At 49.3% G+C, this 19,687-nt stretch overlaps 9 protein-coding genes across 9 annotated transcripts; 3 read left to right on the forward strand and 6 right to left on the reverse strand.

Moving 5' to 3' along the window:
- Positions 1-537: 537 nt before the first annotated feature.
- FOBCDRAFT_244122 (uncharacterized protein) lies at positions 538-3,812 on the forward strand (the record flags this gene model as incomplete). The annotated part of the gene is made up of 8 exons (XM_031191038.3): positions 538-881; positions 929-1,087; positions 1,136-1,164; positions 1,220-1,455; positions 1,505-1,679; positions 2,053-2,131; positions 2,431-3,165; positions 3,218-3,812. 8 exons carry the CDS (start codon positions 538-540, stop codon positions 3,810-3,812), a joined length of 2,352 nt encoding a protein of 783 aa, XP_031032269.3.
- Positions 3,813-4,684: 872 nt separating this feature from the next.
- Positions 4,685-7,095, reverse strand: FOBCDRAFT_253348 (fungal-specific transcription factor domain-containing protein; the record flags this gene model as incomplete). Its single annotated transcript, XM_059611039.1, has 4 exons — positions 6,795-7,095; positions 5,822-6,741; positions 4,852-5,773; positions 4,685-4,710 (listed from the first exon to the last, which is right to left on the reverse strand). Exons 1-4 carry the CDS (start codon positions 7,039-7,041, stop codon positions 4,685-4,687), a joined length of 2,115 nt encoding a protein of 704 aa, XP_059465965.1. The 5' UTR covers positions 7,042-7,095.
- Positions 7,096-7,658: 563 nt separating this feature from the next.
- FOBCDRAFT_146126 (uncharacterized protein) lies at positions 7,659-8,672 on the reverse strand (the record flags this gene model as incomplete). Its single annotated transcript, XM_031191042.2, has 1 exon — positions 7,659-8,672. The coding sequence occupies one exon, from the start codon at positions 8,670-8,672 to the stop codon at positions 7,659-7,661; it is 1,014 nt and encodes a 337-aa protein (XP_031032273.1).
- Positions 8,673-10,645: 1,973 nt separating this feature from the next.
- FOBCDRAFT_323430 (glycoside hydrolase superfamily) lies at positions 10,646-12,423 on the forward strand. The gene is made up of 6 exons (XM_031191043.3): positions 10,646-10,969; positions 11,017-11,101; positions 11,161-11,306; positions 11,359-11,578; positions 11,631-12,059; positions 12,112-12,423. Exons 1-6 carry the CDS (start codon positions 10,776-10,778, stop codon positions 12,289-12,291), a joined length of 1,254 nt encoding a protein of 417 aa, XP_031032274.2. The 5' UTR covers positions 10,646-10,775; the 3' UTR covers positions 12,292-12,423.
- A 199-nt stretch (positions 12,424-12,622) lies between these two features.
- On the reverse strand, positions 12,623-13,423 carry FOBCDRAFT_207117 (uncharacterized protein; the record flags this gene model as incomplete). Its single annotated transcript, XM_031191044.2, has 2 exons — positions 12,623-12,723; positions 12,772-13,423. The coding sequence occupies 2 exons, from the start codon at positions 13,421-13,423 to the stop codon at positions 12,623-12,625; spliced, it is 753 nt and encodes a 250-aa protein (XP_031032275.2).
- Positions 13,424-13,833: 410 nt separating this feature from the next.
- FOBCDRAFT_146096 (uncharacterized protein) lies at positions 13,834-15,348 on the reverse strand (the record flags this gene model as incomplete). The annotated part of the gene is made up of 2 exons (XM_031191045.2): positions 13,834-15,220; positions 15,278-15,348. The coding sequence occupies 2 exons, from the start codon at positions 15,346-15,348 to the stop codon at positions 13,834-13,836; spliced, it is 1,458 nt and encodes a 485-aa protein (XP_031032276.2).
- A 244-nt stretch (positions 15,349-15,592) lies between these two features.
- Positions 15,593-16,718, forward strand: FOBCDRAFT_323433 (uncharacterized protein; the record flags this gene model as incomplete). Its single annotated transcript, XM_031191046.3, has 2 exons — positions 15,593-15,878; positions 15,924-16,718. Exons 1-2 carry the CDS (start codon positions 15,828-15,830, stop codon positions 16,716-16,718), a joined length of 846 nt encoding a protein of 281 aa, XP_031032277.2. The 5' UTR covers positions 15,593-15,827.
- On the reverse strand, positions 16,678-18,406 carry FOBCDRAFT_232219 (uncharacterized protein). Its single transcript, XM_031191047.3, has one exon. It carries the CDS (start codon positions 18,337-18,339, stop codon positions 16,777-16,779), a length of 1,563 nt encoding a protein of 520 aa, XP_031032278.2. The 5' UTR covers positions 18,340-18,406; the 3' UTR covers positions 16,678-16,776.
- A 382-nt stretch (positions 18,407-18,788) lies between these two features.
- FOBCDRAFT_232220 (uncharacterized protein) lies at positions 18,789-19,441 on the reverse strand. Its single transcript, XM_031191048.3, has one exon. It carries the CDS (start codon positions 19,419-19,421, stop codon positions 18,852-18,854), a length of 570 nt encoding a protein of 189 aa, XP_031032279.2. The 5' UTR covers positions 19,422-19,441; the 3' UTR covers positions 18,789-18,851.
- Between the last annotated feature and the right edge of the window lie 246 nt (positions 19,442-19,687).

Genomic DNA, 19,687 nt, shown 5'->3' on the forward strand with positions numbered 1-19,687 from the left:
TGTAAACAACAGTGCTATTTTAGAGTTTGCCGTTCCCAGTTTTCGAGAAAAAACCGTTAATTCGAAAATACAACGCTGCTACGCCGCAGAAACAAAATGACCGTCAATTAAAATCTCTCCTTCATCTGAGACAGAGCAAGGTCCCCTGCATGTCAAAATGCAAGGTTCGTCAACCGTTTTGCACAACGATCACAGTCACGAAATGAAGATTTCTCTCCCATCGAACAAAACATTACTCCGGTTAACATGTACCCACGCCGTTGAAGTGGACGCCAACGATTCCCGTTGAACGATAGCTCAGTCGTTAGCTCAACCATCCTAGTCTCGATCCTTCAACAGCATCACGCCCTGTAACCGAAGCGCCCACCCACGAGGGATTTGAATGAACCCCAGATCCTTTCCCTTGGGTAACAAGCCGTTCCCCGCAACCCGGCAATTCGCCTCCCCCAACCTATTCATTTCGCCCTTCTCCTCCACAATCTCTCTTTTTTCGACATGACCTCCAGTGTAACAGAGACTACAACACCATGAGCAGGCATGGCATCGTCCTCGGACGCAGCCCTCACGTTAGCATCGACTGCTATATGCGTCGCTCTCATAGTAGCTAGGTGTTTTTACCGCCTCATATTCCGCTGCCACATCCACACGACCTGCCACCGACGATGGCGCATCGACGACTTTTACATGACAATCGCGGTGCTGCCGCTTGTTGGGCGCGCTGTCTGTATACTCCTCTCGTTCACGCTGAATCCGGACCATACGTACGATCCTGCGACGGAGGCGGAGGCGCAGACTTGGGGACAGAGTGTGGAGAGTATTGATGGGGATAGAGAGCTTTCGCATAAGCTTCTCATACCTGCGCGGATATTCTACGCCATGTTGTATGTGGACCGTTACGTTTGAGAGAGAATTTGCTGATTTGGGATAGTCTGTGGTGTTTGAAGTTGGGGCTATTGGCCTTTTATTCACGCTTCATTGATGTGTTTCGCTGGGGCAAACTCGTCACGGATGCGCTTTGGTGGTTCATCATCGCCACGTTCATCGCGGTCTTTATAACAATCCTCGCCGAATGTCGCCCTCTATCATTGTACGTTCATCTACCACTTTTGTCGAGACATTGCTAACGAGGTGATAGAATGTGGGCGCTCAATTACGATGATACGAGTAAGCAGCGACGAGGTTTTTCGCCACCGCATGACAGCTAACATTTGCACCGCAGAAGTCGCATGCAATCGCGCCGTCGGCAACCTGATATTAATGGCGGTTTGCAACATAATAATAAATATTGCGCTTATAATCCTTCCGTTTCCGATGCTTCGACATCTCCGGCTCGATATCAAGGAGAAAGTACAGCTTGGCTTCTTGTTCAGCGTTGGTGCTGTGTTGGTAGCCATTACGATCCTCCGCCTCCCTCTCATCCTCAACGAGTCCGTTTCTCAACGATCCCGATCGATGGTGATTTCCCCTCCATTTTCGGTATTGGGCCTTTGTTAACGTGTGGTAGTGGGCGTCAATTGAGATTCTCTGCGCATGCATCGTCTCCAACACTCCCTTCTTCTACGCTCTCGTCAAAGACATGAAACGACAGCACGACGACCGCCCCGAACGATCACCGTCGAACGCTACAAATCCAGGGGACTTTGACTTTTACGATCTACAGAGCCTACCGTCCTCAGCGGGTGTGCAGGTGCCTGTGAGGTCATCGCCTGATACGTCGAAATGTACAATACGGTATTTGGAGAATGTTTGAGGAGCAATGTTGGAAAGCGCTGATGGCGGGATAGTTAGTTAATGATACCCAATATGAAGAGTTATGTTTATGAGGCTTTATTTGCGCAATTCTTGCTATTGTTGTCTCATTCTCTTGAATTGAGGATCGGTCGAGCGGATGCAGTGATCCGACCGGACGGCGCGGAACCAACGGCCAAACTGCAATGTCGGATGTTGCGTGGTGAACCGCATATATCTTGTTGGTGAAAATGAATATCAATAGATCAATTGCATCTTAAATATGAATTAACATATAATTAGATAGACTTTAATTTAATTTAGACCAAACTTTCTCAGTTCAGCCAAGATCACCGCTCCGTTCAATCGGCTCCGGGTTGTTCTTGGCTCGCCGTGGTCGGCAGTGAGTTCTATCTTCCAAAGAGGTTTCTTATGATGGGCTTCGCTCAAGAGCCCAGTAGATTGTAGAGACACATTCTGTTACGTATAATATTCGTTTTTTTAGGGTCTTGGGCTTCTCAAAAACATAACGGCTTTTGATGATTAACCATAAGATCAGCATCGCTGCAAATCCAATACAGTGGAGCTGTTGTTGTGCCAACCCCACGACCCTCTGTGACATCAGTTTTCAACCACTGCTGGGGCTCTACAACTCCGACTCGGGCTACCTTCAAATCCGATGCCCCTACAGTCAACCTGCAGCAAGGACCTTGAATCGCCATCATCAAACAATGTCAAGGTCATTTCATCGACGCCAACCATGCTTGAACAGCGTGTAGCATCTTGGCTCGACTCCCTCCCCAACGAATATCTCCCATCCGAAACCCTCTCCAAAACCTCGAAGCGAAAGGCAGCGCTGCCTAGTCCGCCAACTTCAGACTCAATGGAGGGAACAACTCCAAAGCGCCGTCGCCTCATCGATCCGGATCGCACGCCGCGCGCTGCAAACCTCCCTCCTCCTTCATCCACTGGTTCGTCCGCTTCGAGGTCTGAATCAGGCGAGGGGTCACGATCGAGTTCGCCAAAGAAACAAATGCTCAGGCTGAGGCTGGAAGAAAGAGGGCTTGAATGCAGACAACTAAACGTCGACACCGCGCCCCCGGTCATCTCCTGTCTTCTTGATACGATTGAAGAGATTGTAAGCAGGATTGAGATCTTGCCTGCTGACAAGAAGAGTGCTATTCTGGATAGCCCGCTGGTTCGGGGACAGAATACGCGCTTGTGGAGGTTTGCGTTCAAAGAAGAGGGTGAAGATACGTTGCCGGGACGAGTTCCTCTCTCGGAAGAAATATCTCAAATCTGTGATTTTGCTCGTCACTGTCATGACACAAATCATGAAGAGGCGGCTTGGAATATGGAAGTGCATCATCGTCTGTTACAAGCTATCCTCAGAGAACCCAACACTCCCATAGCCACGCCTCTCAACTTTACTACCTGGTAAACCTTCCGGACTCCAACAACATCAGGCATTTAGCTAACTGTTTCCTAGTACCACCGCCCGTCCGCACCGTCGCTTCGTACCCTACTCCTCGACAGCCAAAATGGTCGACTTCTGCCTCTACCTCAAGCCCACCGATTCCCACGCCCTCCAAGCCCTCGGCCGCCGAACACCAACCCTCACCGTAAACCACACCGACTTCGCGCCCCTCCAATTGTCCCCTATAGTTCTGAGCATCGAGACTAAGCGTCCTGGCAAAGAACTCGACGCTGCGCAACTCCAGATGGGAGTCTGGCATGCTGCGCAATGGGCTTTCCTCCGCTCCGTCATTGGCCTTACAGCACAGCCCTTGACAGCAGAAGAGGAAATACTGCGAAAACAAAAAGCGAACGATGTTTTGGGCCAATTGGGATTTATACCGGGGATTATCGTGCAGGGTCATCGCTGGCTCTTTGTGTTTTCGACGTTGGAGGGGGACAAGACTGTTCTTTGGACGGAGAGACAGTTCGGCACGACGCAGAGTATTCTGGATACGTATGCTGTTGTCGCCGGGATAAGGGAGCTGGCCAGATGGGCGAGGGATGTTTACGTTCCTTGGTTCAGGGCAAATGTTCTCGATGGGTTCCAGTCTACGGAGGTGGGATGAGCGCACAAGAAGATAGGTTTGGGACAATGGGGAATGAACCTCGCAGGCTCTTTGGAGCCCGAAATGCCAGTCAGAGAGCCTGCTGAGCCCATCCTCCGTCATTCCAAACCTGTCCCAGGACTTTTACCATTTAGGATCGAGGCGCGTCAAGACGGAACTCAGGATCGTTCGTTGCCGGGAGAAACGCTCGACGACTCAGCCTTCGCGACTATTGATCCAATACCTGGTGCTGCAAGACCTGACTCCCAAAGGCTTCAGCCTAACAGCGACGCAAGACGGGTCGATGTTGGGTTGTGATATCGCCATGTCAATAACCCGAAGCCATGCAGCGAAGGTCGTGATGGGACGTTGTCAGGAGGATGATCACAAAAGACAACCGATGTCCGCGACCTCGTGCGTATCCGCTAACACCCTCGAGACGACCACCCCTACCAGTCGCCGACGCTGGGTCTACGAATGCTGTGTGTGCAGACGGTCCGAGTCATCGCAAAGTGCAAAGAGCTTTGCATGTACGAGCCGTGTGATAGAAGTCTTGCTCAAAATACTAAATGGGACCAAACTTGATGCCATTTGCGAGCCTGTTCTTCGTTTTGGAATCGGGTGTTTGGTCCTTTCAGAGAGATTATGTTCATCCATGCTGCTATGGACGAGTCGGCGGTGGTACGGAGACGCGACGTAGCTTGGTTCGAGCTGTTGTTATCAGACAATGGCATCAATGCGTCAGGGCCTCGGCGGACCTGCAGATCAACCGATCAATTGTTGATTGAGTCTACTGGCTGTGGGCCTTTTTGCTACTGCCTCCTGATGGCCCTGGCCGGCACGCGTGGACCCAGCTACTCCTATAAGATCAACGTTGGGCGCGATGCTGTACATCATGCACGAGGTTGTCGCCCCGGGGCTGGAAGCAAAAGTTTAAAGCCAAACAATAGTCTCGATTAATATATATTTGATACAACTTGCATAACTTCGTAATCATTAAGCCGTAACTAAGACACCAATGGCCAACGATGTAAATCCCTACAAACCTCCATCCACGTACATACATCCCCAGATGGCATCCCCTCCGCCTCATCCCTCCTCCTCCAAACCTCCACCAGCACCTCCTTCGAAGCCCTATAACTCTCAAACCCACTCCTCCCGAACCCTTTATCTAACCACTCCTCTATATCCCTCCTCTGCCTCGCCCTCGCCTCCGCCCCCGCTATAAACGCAGGCCACGCCGTCCCCGGTCCAAGCAGATTATTCCTCTCCAACGCTTCATCAAACGCATGCAACGACTCAACAACGTCGTTAACGCTATCTTGCAGGACGAGGGGGTTCACGTTGCGGATACGTCGGTAGAAGAATATTACCAGCGCGGAGGCGAGGGCGCGTACCATGTGCATGTGTGGTGTTCCACCTGGGGCGCTGGGACTTGCGCTCATAGTTGTGCTCTCGTTGTGTCGTGAGCGGAACAGACAGACTGCGTTTTCGAGGTACGAAGCGCGCGGCTGTAATGCCATGAGCGCTTCTGCGTCGGACTTTTTAGAAGCGGACAAACGATCCATTACGTTGGCGAGACGTGTTATTTGCGACACCAAACTAAGCCACGTCTCTGGAACGCCGTAGATCTGCATATACATATTCTCATGATCTTGCGACGCATCTGCGAGGTGAATATCTTTAATATCGCGTTTCATCTTCTGACCGTGCAGTTTTCGCGGTTCGAGATGCAGGAAGTTGTCGAGTGTCATGTCGGGATTAATGGATCGTGAGGTCGTGGTGCGGAAGGGTGTTTCGATGGCGTGGTTCTCGTCGAGGTACACGTTGAGACTCTCGGAGACGATGCGCATCCAGGCGTAGATGTTGTGAAGAAGACGGGCGCGGCGGGATATGCTTGGTTTGGTGAGGCCGCGCCAGCTTATGAGGCGTTCCATTTCGGTGAGACACCACCGTGTGTCTGTTTCGTTGCCAGAGAGAAGCTACGATGGTTAGTTTATGCATTTGTGTATGGTGGTAGGGGAACGTACTGCTGTTGCTAGCACGGCACTTATACCCATCAGTTGCTCTTTGTACTTCGCTTTATGCGGTCCAGGCTGCGATTCCTTTTCGAGACTGACTTTAAGATGTTGTTTCGCAGCTTCGTATGTGCGACTTGACAGAGATTTCCAATGATCACCAGGTCGAGCTAGACTTGGGAACGTGATGGAGTTGAGGGAGAGGTGGAATGACGATACAGCTATCAGAGCGTAAAAGGTAGCCAGATTGGCACGCTTGATCTGATCTCTGTCCACATCCAACATCGTCAACTCGCTCAGCGTCATTATAGCAGAGGGATAGTGAAGAGTCTTCCAAGCTGACTTTTCGTTGATGGGGAGAGAACCCATTTGGCTGATGACGTCGTCGTTGAAGTGCTTTAGAAGAAGCGGTGCATCCATCATGAGATCAAGCTGTGGCCACGCAACGTCATCGCTCGCTGTTTCAAAAGGCATCATGTCCAAAGATTCGGAGAAACCCATGTTGGTCTCGTTGGGCCAATTGAGATTCATGGGCAAAGTGTCGAAGTTGTCGTAGGGGAGTTGAGGCGGATTGTCGAGAACGCTGACGTCCCAGGTGAATAAATCACCCCAATGCAGAAAATCGAGGGACGTTGTTGAGAAGTCATTGGAAGCGATTTGATCGTTTTCGATGGTTTCTGAAAAGTCTTGGGTTTGGTTCTCGGAAAGAGTGTCGAGATCCATGTCGTTGAATGAGACATGGTCTGATGGCGTCGTGACGGATTGACTGGTTTCAAATTTGAAGACTTGAAAAGGCCCAACTTCACAGGTACTCGCTGCGTCATCTTTGATATCAAGTCCCTTGGACTCCTCATCAATCTGGTTCAAAGCAGCCGTCACCGTCGACGGAACATTCATAACAAGAGCATTGCTCATAAGCTCCCTATCCTCCTCTACAAAAGTCAGCCCAACCCAATTCTTCAACACCTTCACAAACCTAACTTACCAGTGAACAAATGTCTCCTCGAGTACTGCTCCGCCCCAACATCAGCAATTTGCGTAGGCTGTCTATCATAAACCTCCCTCCCCGTCGAAACCAACCATCTCAGCGCCGGCGTGAAACCCTCACAGTTCAGTCCCGCCTGCTTACAGCGATTACACCTCGGAAGAGACTGATCACACTTGAGATGACGTTTCCGACATGTCTTACACCCGCCGAAAGAGTGCGTTCGTCTGGATTTGGTGTTGGACATACTAATTCGTTTGAGTCAATACTAATTCATCTGAAGATGGGGGAGTGAGGGTTTGTCTTAAGAGGAAGGGGATCGGGATTGCTTGCTCTTTTGGGAGGGGGGGCTTATCGGCGAGTGCGACGGGGATTGGCGAATTAGAACCTAGGGATGGAATTGGAGTTGTTTGATAGGTTGGTTTGGGGAGCTAGAGTGTTCTAGTGTGAGTCTTGAGGCTTCGAGATTGCTTCTCTCCGCGTGATGGGCGATAGTGGCATTTTTGGTGGAGATTTGGGGAAGACAAGACAAAGGGCGTCAGTCGGTTGAAGTAGTGGATACCCATGGATAATGTGAGATAATCTCAGCAAATGACGAGATGCTGAAGAACCATTATCTCCATTATCTACAGTGTCGAAGCATATTTCCAGAGGAGAATATGACGTTCTACCCAGAACGGAACCTTCGTGACTTTAGAACTGATCACGCGAAGTTGGATGCTTAGAGGTGATACTCATTTCTACCTCTGAAGGCAAAGATCACGGAGGTAAATGCAGGTGAGATAGAGGGAGTATTGTTGCAAATAAAATTCCGCTATGCTATAAACTATCACTCTGACCATCCATCTCCCATTTTTCACCTCTTTAAGCCTTAGCCTCAGCAGAAAACAACTTCTCAATACGGCGGTTATTCCACTCCCAAGCAGTTACATCCTCATATTTACAAGGAACGCCCTCCTCAATAAACTCCTTCAGCGGAAACAACGAAGCGCTTCGGTTAGGCTTAGCAAAGTAAGCGATAGAGTATCTCTCAGGAATGACCTGCTCGCCATCACCAGCTTTGATAGAAGGAGGGTATGTAACGCGATGACACGCAGCCTTGAAAGTGTCATTCGTCAACCTCTGCAGAGAATCACCGATGTTGAGGATGATGTCTGTGGGGGAAGCTGATTCGACGTTGTTGAATGTTCCGAGGTTCTCTTGGTCCTCGACCTGAAGGCCACCGACAGAGTCTTGGAAAAGCATGGTGATGGTTCCGAAATCTGTGTGCTCTGCGATGCGGGTTGCTGTACCGTCTGCGAGTTCTGAGGCAGGAATGGCGGGGTAGTGCAAGATTCGAAACTCATTCTCAGCACGGTTATGCAGCGACTTCAAGTGATCGGGAGAAACACCAAGAGCAATAGCAAGAGCCTCAAGAAGCTGCATCTCCGTCTTGAAAGCCAACTCATAAAACCCCTCCATAAAGCTCCTAAAACCGGGCAACTCCTCCTCCGGAACCCAAAGGTTATCAACAAGCTCATCATTCGCCGATCCAAAGTCCACAGTCTCCTTGATATCACGAGTCTTTAGCGGTCCAAGACCCTTTTCGTAACCACTGATGTTGGCGACGTTTTCCTGGCCGACGAAGGAGTACCCGCGGTTCGGGTTTGCCTGGGGAGGGTGCTTGGCGAGCATTTTTGTCTCGAGGGGGAGGTTGAAGAAGCGCTTTGTCTGTGCGAAGAGCTCGTGGATGGAGGTGGAGGGGATGGGGTGGTTGATCAGCTTGACGCCCCCGCGCTTTTTGAGCAGGCGCAGGAGGGAGTCGCAGAAGTCTTGCTTCTGGGAGGGGGTGCCGAAGAAGAGGGACATGTCGAGGGTGTCTGCGTTGAGGGCGGCCATTTTGAAGGTTGTTGATGAGAGTTATGGGGAAGAAGTGTAAGTGAAGTCAGAGACTGTGAAGATGGTTATGATTGAGAGTGATGAGGTCTGTTTACTGCTGACTTCACGACAGTTTATATACACAAATCTTTCGGAAACTGTTACTCGTTTCCCTAGACTTGCGTATTTCCATTTCGGTCATCATGATCTAACTAACAGTCTACGTCTTCAATTCCAGAAACATGTCAGTTTCCTAAAGAGTATAGTGAATAGCTATCTGTCAATGCCGGGCTAAGCCGTCAGCATGGCAAGTCCAGAAGTGCCGAAACACCATCAAGAAAGATAGTGATCCCGACAGTGAGACTAGACTATCCCCATATGGAGAGCCAAGAGGGACGGCTATCGTCGCTGGAGTCGAGATAAGGATGAATCGTCTTCCCCACAAGAGAGCTGATTGTTAGTGCGTGGGGAAGAATTGGGGGATGCGCAATAGGCAGGAGATCCCGAGGTGACCGAAATGGCTGACTCGCTGGTTTGCTTACCCTGAACCTCTAATAAATGTATCTAAATAAATGTATCGCAAACCGTTGGAAAAGGTTATTAGACCGTTTTAAAAATATTTATCGAGATGAGAAAGAAATTTCTAGCCCAAAAAGTAATATCTTGTCGTCCATTATTGACGCAGCCGTTGAAGTCAGTCCGACTACCTTACTTTGACTACCTAGCATGTATGGTATCTGTCTAGCCCTCTCACCAGCGGGCTCAACGCTCATCAGTGTGCTACGGTATGGCTTTGACGTTTCACCATCCGTAGAAACCTGGCACTGGCCCTCCAATCGTTCTACCCCGTGATCTGATCGACAGTGTCTATTCTTGGCAGTGGGATTTTAACGGTGGGATGCCGGATCGTGCCGACAAAAAGGGGATGAAGGTCAACGCCCAACATCCCTGAGTCTTCATGCGCCGGCAATTCTGGGACAATTTGATCCGGAGACATTGCATTCACACTCGCATGACAAAACAGGAGGTCGCGCAAGAGGTACGTGGCACAGAATTAGATCATCGCCTTTTTTATCTGATCTTGTCATCTCAATTATTATGTCGACGGGAAGACGGTTACGCCGCCGTGATATTTTCTGAATGTCCTCGCGGGGAATACGCGACCATGTTGACGCGTCGGGTGACCACGAGACTCTTCCCACCTTGACGGACATCTTTTCGTTGCAATCATCTTCCCTCTTGAGGTTAAAAAAAAAAAAAAAAGGTTCCTCCCCAATACCCGTACGTGATCCAATCCCAAGTCATCACAGCCGTTTCGTGTTCGCGATACCCTCCCAGCGTACGTGCCGAGCGGTTAAAAACAACTCTCCTTAGTGAAGATCCCCCCTTAACCGGTCCTTTGGAACGGTAGTTAACCCACTGCAACCACAACACGGCAAAACCGGACCTTTTAGATCACTGATGTCCAAAGAATACCCTCACAGTGAAATGAGATGAAGTCTATCACTCATTAAGTTCCCGTATCTTCAATTACACCGTCACATCATACGCGTCAATTGACGCCGAACGGCACCGTACAGTAGCAGCGCCATCAGATCTGTCCTTTCTCTTGGTAATGTAAGCGATGCCCGCCACAGTCAATGACGTAGCACTTGTCAGGAAATGGTCAACCAACGCGTCCCCTAAACATGAGACAGCCCCAGCGCTCATAAAGACGTCCTCGAAAAGAGCACGAACCATAGCTCGGCAGATGCGGAAATGACAGGGAGTTTTCTAGAAGCGGGGAGTCAAAGGGAATAAACTTTGCACTAGGGGTTGTTAGCTGCTACATCTCAGGGGATTTTTAAACAATCAACTGCCGCTACAGGCGGGCGCTGCAGGTTGAGGCTTAATGCTCTGCAGGGCGGCAGCGGCTCATACGTTTTTTTTTTGTTTTGTTTAATATTGCGATGCGCCGAAATTGTTCGAAAGCTTATTAGAGTAGGATTGTAATGCAACGTTAATAACGACAAACATATATATATAACCGCTGCTTACCCCCCGATCAATTAACCGGTCATCACTCTCACTCATTTCATTTCTTACGCTCTTTTTCTTCTCGGTAAAATAACATTCCGTGCAACTATGCCGTCCCTCAAAGCTATCTCGGCCTCGCTTGTAGGCCTGCTGAGCCTTGGAAGCGCCAGCGCCATTCCCCCTGTTAACAGTGAGGGGTATTTGGTTGCCTCGACCTACTTTGCGGGGTTCCACGCCAATAGGGGATTTCCTGTCTCGGCTATGCCCTGGAACAAGTACACTGATGTGAAATATGCTTTTGCGTATGTACTCCATGTCGTGATTGGGGATGAGGGCTAATGAGATGTAGTGAGACTTCGCCTGATGGAACACTTGATGTTTCCAAGTCGCAGCCTGAGAACATTCCTTGCTTCGTCAAGGATGCCAAGAAGCACGTATGTTATCCAAAATTCGGGACATTTAAGAGATTGGTTTGGCTAACAAATGTTTCTAGAACGTCAAGCCTCTCATCTCAATTGGTGGCTGGACCGGAAGCCGACACTTCTCCACCAACATCGGCTCCGCCAAGAACCGCACTGCTTTCGCCAAGAAAGTCATCAACTTTGTTGACAAGTATGGCTTCGAAGGCTTCGACATTGAGTAAGTTTATGATCTCCTAAATAAAAGGAAGATCGTGACTGACGGAATTCAGCTGGGAGTACCCCAACCGCCAGGGTCTCGGATGTAACGATATCAACGAGAACGACACTGCCAACCTTCTCGAGTTCTTCAAGGAGATTCGCAAGGACCCTAAGGGCAAGAAATTCTACATTACTGCCGCTGGATCTGTCTTCCCCTGGAACGACAAGACTGGTGTCGCCTCCAAGGATGTCAGTGGCTTTGCTGAGGTTATCAACTACATCATGCTCATGGTATGTAACTTTACCCTTGAACCAAACTTGATATCTATACTAACAGGTTCAGAACTACGACTACTACGGTGCCTGGTCCGCCGTCGCCGGCCCCAACTCTCCCCTCTACCGCAAGTGCGATGCCCGCAACGACCAGGGCGCCGCCGAGAACTCCATCGCCCAGTGGACCGGCGCCGGCATGCCCGCCTCCCAGCTCGTCCTCGGCGCTCCCAACTACGGCCATGGCTTCAAGGTCAACAGCACCTCTGCCTTTGGCAAGAGCAAGAACCACAAGCTCCAGCTGTACCCCGCTCAGAACTCTACCGATCGCTTCCAGGGAAGTAGCTGGGACAACGATCCTCTCGTCGATGCTTGCGGTAACCCCAACCCTCCTGGAGGCACCTATCCTTTCTGGAGCTTGATCAAGGAGGCCAAGTTCCTCGATACCAAGGGAAACCCTGCTCCTGGTATTGCTTCTGCTTGGGACAACTGCAGTCAGACAGTAAGTCACTTTGCACCCTAGAATTACAAGGATACAGTACTAACTTGAATAGCCTGTTCTTTATGATGCCAAGCGTGAGATCTATGTCAGCTACGACAACGCTGCTTCTTTCTACGACAAGGGCAAGTTCGTTCTCAAGAACAAGCTCGCTGGATTCGGTACCTACGAGGCCGGTGGTGACTACAACAACATCCTCATCGACTCCATCCGATCTGCTGTTGGTCTGCACTAAGCTGCAGTGTACTATGAGCCTTGGGCTTTGACCTTGGTGTGGATTTTTAGACCGATGGATTGGCTTTGCTGGTCTTGTTAACACATGCTTAGAGAATCTCCTAGCTTAATGAAACTCTTTCACTTCTTGTAAACCAAAAACATTTGTGAATATGAATACTCTGAGAGTCATCGGGTGCTAATGTAAACTAAAATCATCAATAAAAATAATGCGCGTTGTAAATAACTACAAGAAGAAGAAAATGCCTTATTCACTATGACCACTGCCATTCTTCCATGCTCATCAATTTATCCAAGTCCGGAAACTCTTTGCTGCATGAGATACCTTTGAATCAAGAGCGCTTGTAAGAACCCGCATGAACAGTAGCCTCAACAAAATCATGCCCAATATCAAGTCTGATACCCTCAGGATTCTTAATACCCGCTCCATCATCTGCAATCAATTAGCAAGCCTTTCTCAAACCAAGCACGTCCAACTTACACCACGTATCATCAGCTTCAGGATGAGGTCCAACAAGTCCAACTGAGCCTTTTCCATAAGGTGTAATCGAAGCAGCAACATCGCCATTCGCAGAATACCGTCCAACGACCTTACCCGGTTTGCTCTCATCCATACCCCTAATCACAACACCATCCTGGAAATATAACCATCTCTTATCCTCCGTCGTTCCCGATTCAAAAGTCCAATCGACGTTGATAACCGTATCTTCCTCGCCCTTGACCTGCGCCCTTCGACGCTTAATCTCCTGCTCCGTATTAACGCCCTTCGGAAGAAGATTATATCCATTGACCGGGCCAGCGAGATAAGCACCAAGACAGAAGCCAAGGTAATGGCCTCCGGATTTGACAAACTCTTGAATAGCTTTTTCGTATTTCTTTGTTGAGCGGTATGCTTTGCTCCAGTTCGGTCCGCCGCCGTGAGCATACACCGTCGCGCCTTTGAGAGCTTCGACTACATCGATTGGCTCGTTTGGACCAGCGAAGACGACTTCGAAGTTGGATGGGGACGAGACGAGGAGGTCGCGTACGCCTTCTGGGCAACCTTCTGATGAGGCTGGGCCGCGGTATACGACTGCTTTGGGGCGTGCTTGTGCGCCCAGGGTGGCTGATACCCCGTAGGAGATGATAGCCATTGCGACTGAGACGGGGCTGCTGAAGTGCATAGTGTTTAGATTGGGTAATCGTTGTGTTTGTTCGTGTTGATTTGAGTTCTGGGGGTTTACCAGTGGTCTCAGTTGGCATATTTATATCCAGCTTGCCTCTGATCAGCATTCCAGACAAGCTGCCTCCCGCATCTCGGCACAGACACGGCACGACATGGCGTACAAACCATCAAATCGTTTCTCCAAGTGCGTACAGATCCTTAATATGAGGAGGATCTCGGCCGCATTGACAAGCAATGCCAGTGATGATTCACTAGCGCTTCCATGTCAGCACCTGATTAGACAGCGCGTACAAACACTCCCCACTTGGTGACATGCTCTAACCCATTCAATGGAACGCTTCATCCCGAAAAGTGCATGCATGTTGGATCTGAGATGAATTAAGATTCGGAACTTTCCCTTGAACCCTTTGGGCGAAACACCAACAACGCTCCGTCATTAGCTGAAGGTCCTATTTCGGGCCATCTCTCCGTCTGTAGCCCAACAGATCTCAGCACCATATCGTTTTCCAGAAAATCTGCTAATTGTCCGCTATCCCAAATAATCTCCCTCCTGCTCTGCGCTCTCAACATGAAGATAATCCTGTGTCGAACACTCTCGTCCGTGCAATACACGTAGAGTTGAAATAAAGCTGCTGTGAGATCGATTTTAAGGCCGAACCGTGGTCGGGTTGGGTTACACCATAGTTTCTCCAGTTGATCAAGAAGAATGTTACACTCGGCGGGATCAAGATGAGCCTCGGCGTCTTCGTCAACAGCAGATTCCTCTTCGATAAGAAGTTCCCACAATTTATGCTGTATCCGAAGATTAAGAACTTTTTCGCTGTCGATGGGTTCTTTACCAGCTGACAACTTCTTCACAAGGATTTCGAACTGGCATTGCCAAGTTTGTACGTTTTCTCGTAATATCGACCATTGCATGTTGCATTCTGACTCTTCATTCTCCCATTCTTGATCAAGATCCCAAGAAATATGATTCACCATGTCGTCAAACTTATTCATGACATCCTCTGCTTCATCAAGGTTTCTGAACTCTCCCTCGATCCGCTTTTGCTTCTTCGCTGCTGGCATTAAGAGATGCGTCACGTCGGGAAAGACACGCTCGGGTGAGAAGATGGCGACTTGGGAGGCGATTGCGTGGAATATTGCAGCTAGTTCTTGGAAGTCGCGGTTTGGAAGGTATGTTTTTGGGATGTGGTTTGTGAGGATCCTCGTCCCAGACTCGAGATGTCGAATTGCTTCGCCAAAGTCCCCGCGGAGACTTTCAAGAATAACGAATAATATGCAACACGTCAAGACAGTTGACATATCCGGCGGCGACTCTTGGTTGCTTGTAAGTTTCGATATAGCTTCGTTGTAATGCCTTAAAATGAATGGATCAAGCGACACTGACGATAATTGGTTGCGCGCTGAATACTGCCAGTGCGTCGCGCCCAAAGCCAGCACCGCATGTCGAACGCATTCGCTACTTTGACTAGGAACAAGAATATTCCTATTCCAGAACTCTCTGTTCAGATATGGCGTGATCTCCAACTGGCTGATGATATCAGAGAAGAAATAAACGTAATAATTCGACTCCAGCGTATCTCCCGGTAGCAGAGGTAGTGTTGGTGTCGACAGCTTGGCAGCCAGAATTGGCAGAGAGCGGTTCTGCGTCTTTGTCGTGACAGCCTTTGATTGGGGCGTATATCCATCGCAGACATACCCTCCATCCCTGCATCTCTTACACGTGGGTTTCTCCTCGTCACATTTCTTGTGTCGTTTCTTACTTTGTCTTGAATCAGTAGGTCAAAGACAGACAAAAGCGAATGTATGCGGGACTTACCACGTGAGACAACCCGTACGAGTCTTGCGTGAAAACGCTCTTACACGCTGCGCGCGTATAGACCGATCCATTTGGTAATTCACAAGCCAACGGGTCGCTTTGTTCTCCCGATGAGCCGTGGACTGGCCCAGATAAGAATGACTGAGGATGTGAAGCGCGCGTACGATGATGCAGGGAAGCTTCGTCAGTGGTTCCATGCCAAGGCCCCGCTACTAAAGTTCCGGCCTCAGAGGGCTGCTAGTCGCCCTCTGTGCGTATAGACGAGCCAATTGTAGCTGTTCCCTTCAGCCTCACATGTAAAAGGCGCCGAGAGATAGGGTCTAGGCAGCACAATTCGGCCGATTGCTTACGGAGAAGTAGGGCATTGGGAAATGTCCGTGAATCCTTCGGCTACGCAAGATTGACCGATGAGCCACGTTTTACTTGTCATGATGCGCCCTTCTAAGCTTGTTTAGTGATCGTCTCGGCAGTTGACTCACGTACAAGCCCACGCAGCATCAGCCCTGAATTCCCGAAAACAAAGATCGTCCTGAAACGTGACACCATCAGAATGAATCCTTTGGGTGTGCTGGGCTACGTCGTCCAATGGTTTCTCTACGCGGTGCGCATCATGACGACGCCACGAGAGTCAAGCTGACATGAATAGGGGCTCTACGGATATCAAGATTATTATCCATTGCTTACTGCACTGCGACACGTCCGCTCACTCAAACCCTCAACCTCTGAAGACGGAACGGCAGGAATTCTAGGACGAACGAATAATCCATCGTTTTGGTCGACGATATATCCCATCAAAGGCTTGGGAACATGGCTTGTTGGCGCGGCTGCAAGATCCGTTCTCGAGTTCTACCTTCAAAAGCTTGTTCCGGCCTTCCTTATGAAATGCATCACAACGATTATCATCGCACCTCTGAAGTTCCTCTGGATTCGATCGATCATGTCCGATTATTCTATATCTCTAGAGTCAAACATCAGACTTCTTCGTTGCGTCACAGCTAAGCAGTGGTTTCACTTCATCGGTACCTTGTTAGCTTGCAACGTTGTCGATGAGATACCAGACCTTGTCGTCAAGCTCAGCCTGTTGTTTCTGTTAGCAAACGGTGTCGATGTTGTTAAGGAATGGTCGAAGGAAAATACCACGACGATCGGAGTGATACTTATTGGCGTTTTCTTTACGTTGAAGATCATACACGCGGCGATTCGGGTTCCGGAGACGGTGGCGGGTGTCGAAGCTGCTCCTGAGATAGATGAGAATGGGGAAGGCAGGAGTACACACGAACTCTTGGTGGATATCAAGACGTCGTTGAAAAGCATGACCTTTTCATTGTGGTTCCGATTCGTGGTTTACCATTGCATCGCTTTCGGCATGGCTCGCATTGCATCTGCTGCTGGGATCTTGGGCGATATTGAAGTCAACATTAGTTGGAAAGACCCTCTGTAGAGTCAGAAACACGACGGTATATCCTCTTGCTCATGCCACCTGTCATTTATCTACAAAATCAGGATACAGTGCATTTACCGCCTCCCCTCTTCACCTCATTCATCAACAATTTAAACTCCAGGTTATCCTCCCCATTCTCAAGACGTTCCAGATTAACTTCATGATCAGGATATATAGATCCATACTTCTCATCCAACCATCCATACGGCCAGATACAAAGTCCTTCCTCCTCTTTTGCTTTCCTTCTCCAACTCTTAATCTTATCATCCTCATCGGCCGGTGGCACATAAACCTCGTCACCATAGTAATCCCCTTCATCTTCCGTAATAGGTCGTTCCTTGGTCGGCACGCATACAACCTCCGCTGGTGCTCTCAGAGCCTGACGTGCAGCTCTCCATAGATCAGCCCACTTTGGTGCATCGTCGCCATTGGGGTCGGAAGTAAATGCCACGCATTCCGTGACGCAGAGTTTAGACAGGGTGCCGTTTGTTGCTTTGAGGTAATCTTTCACCACGGATGTTACTGCTATACCGTCTACGTGCAGTGACCGGAGGGAGGGCATGCAACCAGGAGGTATGTACAACGAGCCTTCACCTCCCAGAAAGCCATCGTCGTGAGTCTTAAGTTTAAAGTATTCCAGCGCGTTCGCGTGAGCGAGAACGGTCGTTGGCAGTTCGTTGAAGAAAGCGTGAAAGCCGGGTAATGTATTAACCCGCCAGCCGGCGCCATTATTTCCACCGTACGTATTGAGAGTCAGCTTCTTCAACCGGCTGAGAAACTCGGGCCACTCTTTCTCCTGCCAGAACGAGGTTTTTCGCGGGAGAAAGTTTTGAATCGTAAAGTCATCGACTGTCGAAAGTGTAGCGATGTCACTGTACATATCCCGCAAAGCCGCGCGCCATGAGTACCTCTCTTCTTTTCGCTTGACTTCCTCCCAGTCTTCAGGTTCGCAGCAAAAGTAGATGTAGTTGTTGGCGATATCGTTGTTATCCCAGTCTGCATCCACTTCAAAGTCTTGTTCGCCGTTGGTGTGAAGAGTCAAGGCTCTGCAGCGTGGCAGTCCCTTGAACTGGATGAGATCCCGGATGATTGATGTGTCTTCTTCTTTTCGAGCCCAGACTGAAGCAGGAGGGTTTGTCCAGTACCATTTGGGACCAGCGTCTGAGTCACTGTCGCTGTCTTTGTCTTCATCGTCGTCTTCCACATCATCTTCAGTGTAATGTTCGATGACTCCTTCAGACTCTAAGTCATGATCGGACTCTTCATCGCCGTTATCTTCATGATTCTCCGACATATCCACATCGGAAGGCTCATCCTCACTCTCCTCTTCCTCTTCTTCAATCGATTCCTCTCCCGTCTTCTCAGGCATCTCGTTAGGGTAGAAAGTGATATTTAGTCTCAGCTCCAAAACATTCGCTCCATATTTATCGACGATAGTTGGCAAGATGTGGTCCTCTGCAAGCGGGCAATTGATTTGTAGTACCTTGAAGAGACATGGCGCCATCGCGGTCCGAAGCCCGGAATTGGCCAGGCTGAGGTTCTTTCGATCATCTGGCTCAAGATAATCCGAGATACTGAATAGCCCTTCAGGTGGTAGACTCTCGAGAAAGTGGCCGGGCATTGTCGTAGTGTCAGAGAGTACTGAGAGATATTTTAACCTAAGTATTGAGATGCGAAGTTGTCAAGACGAATTGGGGATGGCCACTTTATAAGGTTGACAGTTGCTGCTGGTAATAAAAATTGCCTTAGAGTAGTGTTGTTGGTAAGAAGAGTGACCTGAAATGGTGGGAGGCTATGCCTGTAGCGGCCTAGAGCGAGCTATTGCTGCCTGGACTTTACTGGATCCAGCGTTTACGGAATTCCATTCTTGTCAGCAGTTACAGAATTCTTGTCAACAGGGAACACAACTGCAGGGTTAAATAAAGCACATTCCCCCACTAATGCCCTGTAACCTGACTGCTCCTGAAGAGAATGAGTCTCTGGATCTTTGCTCCTCCGATAAACAGCAGTCGGGCTACGGGGCATTAGTGGGTACTAAGCACTGAAGTTTCTTACAAACAGAACCTTATGTTTTAATTCTTGCCCAAAGGACACTTCTTCCACAGACAGTTAATAAATTGAGGCTTGGTGGTATCAGACTCTCTCCTCTACCAAGATACCTCTCCCATCCTTCTCCGTCCCATCAACAGGCCCTAAGAACATAATATCATGTAATATCTGCTTCCACGCGCCGTCTTCTTTCCGCCACCAATACTGAACTTTGACCAAAATCCCTCTTCCTTTATTATCCTCCGTCCACATATTGACTCTAAGCCCCTCCCACGTCTCAGCCTCTGCTTTGTCGCGAACCTCCTCCGAAGACGCGAAGCCAGCAGGAGCTAATTCCCTGATCGTTGCAAAATCTTCTGTTTCGTTCGGGAGAAGGGGTCGCATGGTGTAAAAGCTTCTCACGGAAGCTGGATCCATTTCACTGATGTCCCATCCCGCTTCGTGATAGATTCTCTGGAGGACTTCGCCTGATTCGCGAAGGTAGCGGAGAATGGTGTCTCGGTCTTTTGCGGCATAGTCTGGGTCTGTGCGACATATCTGACGACATTCCGGTGAGAAAAAGAGAGCCTTGGCGTCGATGGACTTTGTTTCCCGGTATTCGCGATATAATCTGAATAGTTCGTCCTCAAGTGGCGAATATCTAGTAGAAGCCATTGTGATGATTGTGAAGTGCGGTGAATAATTCTGCTGGAAAAGTTACTTCCAATAAGCTCAAATGCCGTTTTAAATATCGTTGTACATAGTGCTGATTATTCAATTAGCCATTCTCTCAGCTTATATTGAAGCCCGCTTATGGTTGTCTCAGCGTTGAGAGGCCAAGGAGAAATACCCAGGATACTGTAACTAATCCTTGACGACAAGTCATCAAAGAGATCATAAGGCTGCACTGCTTTCTGGGGGGCATGCGCCATGCATTCGCT

The sequence above is a fragment of the Fusarium oxysporum genome, chromosome X (genome assembly GCF_013085055.1).
Source record: "Fusarium oxysporum Fo47 chromosome X, complete sequence".
Classification (NCBI taxonomy): domain Eukaryota; kingdom Fungi; phylum Ascomycota; class Sordariomycetes; order Hypocreales; family Nectriaceae; genus Fusarium; species Fusarium oxysporum.